The sequence below is a fragment of the Wasmannia auropunctata genome, unplaced genomic scaffold (assembly GCF_000956235.1).
Source record: "Wasmannia auropunctata unplaced genomic scaffold, wasmannia.A_1.0 LD336053.1, whole genome shotgun sequence".
NCBI classification, from domain to species: domain Eukaryota; kingdom Metazoa; phylum Arthropoda; class Insecta; order Hymenoptera; family Formicidae; genus Wasmannia; species Wasmannia auropunctata.
This window is the reverse complement of record NW_012026837.1, coordinates 597,693-600,349: the sequence shown is the minus strand read 5'-3', so window position 1 is coordinate 600,349 and position 2,657 is coordinate 597,693. Positions and strand designations below refer to the sequence as shown.

General features: G+C 28.5%; 1 protein-coding gene across 1 annotated transcript; it reads left to right on the top strand.

Annotated features, from left to right (window-relative positions):
- The first annotated feature begins 265 nt into the window (after positions 1–265).
- Positions 266–1,125, top strand: LOC105450923 (uncharacterized protein CG13380). Its single transcript, XM_011691046.1, has 3 exons — positions 266–492; positions 603–794; positions 974–1,125. Exons 2-3 carry the CDS (start codon positions 621–623, stop codon positions 1,043–1,045), a joined length of 246 nt encoding a protein of 81 aa, XP_011689348.1. The 5' UTR covers positions 266–492; positions 603–620; the 3' UTR covers positions 1,046–1,125.
- Positions 1,126–2,657: the final 1,532 nt, after the last annotated feature.

Below are 2,657 nucleotides of genomic sequence, written 5' to 3'. Positions count from 1 at the left end.
ACACGCACACGCACACACACACACACACACACACACAAATTACCTACTGCAGTAGATTAGACTATTTTGCTGAGTCTATTTTTTCTTAACTTTTAGTCTTTTTAAAACATTTTAATATATTTTAAATTTATAATATTTTTAATATACTGTTTAATTTTAGTTTAAGCGCATTCTATTTTGATACAAAATGGAAATATGTATTTCGTAATTTGAAATTTGTAACGTCATAATTCGAAACGATTGATGCCATTGTGAATTTCGTCGCATACTTCACTCTGTTGTTTGTTTTGTTCTCGTCTCTATCTAAGAGCTTTTGAAGGTTTAAGGTGCAGGAGACAGTAGACGTAGTTTGACGTAGTTATCTCACGTAGCGTGGTATATAAAGATTTGTGGATTTGGTTTTATCGAACTCTGCACATTTGAGGATTAATAAAAGAAGAAGAGAAAGAGATTTGTGATAATTTTGGTTCGCATCTATCGTCTTGTTCACAGGTGAGGCCAAATAAGTGAAAAGAAATACAACGATAAAATATACATGTATATGTGCATTCCAAATATATGATACATTAATCTCGTTTTTCTATTTACTTAAATATTTGTAGATTTTACCGATAAATAACATGGAATCAGGATATATAATAAAGGATAATGCAAGGATCACTGCGAAAGATGTACCAAATTCAGATTCATCATCAGAATGCATATGTTTTAGACCACATTCCAACATCATATGCAATGGTTGTGGATTTTGGACTAGAGGAAGAGTAAGATACTGTTGTCCTCAACATCCTAAGGTTATTATTCTAGGTTCTAATATTTTATTTCTCTTAATCTAGCTTTTATGTATGGTTAGTTGACGACAGTAATAAAAACAATTATTTAAACAATAAATTTAATAATAATATTATTAAATAGTATTGCTGCTATATTGCTATAATAATATCTCTTGTCATCATCTTTTTCTTACTTACAGATCGTTTTTCTACATGATCATGCTCAATGTCCACGCTGTAGAAGCTATGACTTCATGCTTAAGGAAATCTAAAGCAATTATTTTTGTCAGATGAGTTGAAGTTAGAAATTAGACAAGTTAAACATATATATATATATGTATGTATATATATATATATATATATATATATATATATAAGATAAAGATAAGTTAAAAGTTATTAATGATTCATTTAAATAAGGCTTATTATTGTTTTACTACGTTGAGTGAGTGAGTTAATATACTATATGAATAAATATTATACAAGTGCGATAGTAGATTTGTTTGGAATAGTAAAATTGTTGTAGAAAAGACTGAAGGATTTTCATATATCAATCTATAACAGATACTAAAAGATAGTAGATTTGTTGGAGAGAAGACTGATATTTTCATTTCTATAACAGATACTGAAGATGAGCTGCACTTGTAAATCTCTTTACAGATGGAACACTGTCAAAATGTTTAATACCTCGCAGTATATAGATATCAGAATGAGTTGTTTTTATTTTTCTCATAACACAGTGCATAACACAGTTGTCAGAAATATGCTAGTACATTGTTACAATGGTATATTATAAGAAAATATTACTATGATTGTTCTAAACTTTAAACTAATGATTTATTATACATATAATAACAAAATGTTTTGACAGTAGCCCCAGATAAGAATAAATAATATATTGTCTTAAGAAATTAATCAATAATTTGTATCTTGTACATTGTTCTCGAAAAAAGTCAGCTTTTTTAATTTTTTCAAATAAAGTGCCTTTATCAAAAAAATAAAAGTGTAATTTTATATGTAATGTATGTTATCAGCAAATATGACATTTAAAAATAAAACCAGTTTTATTTTGCCTTATTTGCCTTATATTAATTCCTATAAATATTCTATTCATTCTCAAAACCTTATTAGATATTGAATTGTGCAGTTTTGAGAAACAAAATATATATTAAGTTTACAAAATTATTTAGCACGTGTTGAAAAAAAGCATTTTTCCAAATGTTTAATTGTATAATAATATACAGTAATATATGCATGTACGATTATTCGGTTATGTTACATTTATTTTTTATCATAGCAGATTGTTATATATCTATCCTCCGCGGTTTTGGATCGCGAGAACATGTTCGAGAATTTAAATTAATATTAAACAATTATTTCTTTAAACAGAAAGTTATTGTGGTAAACAAATTTACATAAATAGACAAGTCATGCTCATATGTATGTATATACATATACAATATAATACATAGAAATTCTTTAATATGATTATTTTTTAGTTTTTCGCTGAATCTCTCGACTATTGTAAATAACTTGGCATTAATTTCGATCTATAATAGATTCAGTAAGCCTTAAAAAATTGACCAAATAATCGATTGTTCTTCTCACATACAACACGGTGATTCATTAATTTCTTACTTTTTAAGGCTTAATTGCTTAATATACCTAGAGTCCTAAATTCTCATAGAGTCCTGGATTATCAGAGCAGAGAGGATCCGAGAGCGGACATGCCGGCTTTTTGGCTGTCCGCTGTAACGCTAAAATGCCCTCGCGCACTATCGCCCTCTGAAGAAGTGGATTCAAATTACATAGCAAAATCAAGATTTCTGCACAATTTGTGGTGCGTGTCCGTACTAAATCCACTTTTCGAGTCTGCTGGAGCTT

Coding starts and splice junctions, on each gene's coding strand:
- LOC105450923 (XM_011691046.1), top strand. CDS start 621: ATGGAATCAGGATATATAATAAAGGATAATGCAAGGATCACTGCGAAA. Junction 795..973: donor GTTGTCCTCAACATCCTAAG/GTTATTATTCTA, acceptor TCTTACTTACAG/ATCGTTTTTCTACATGATCA.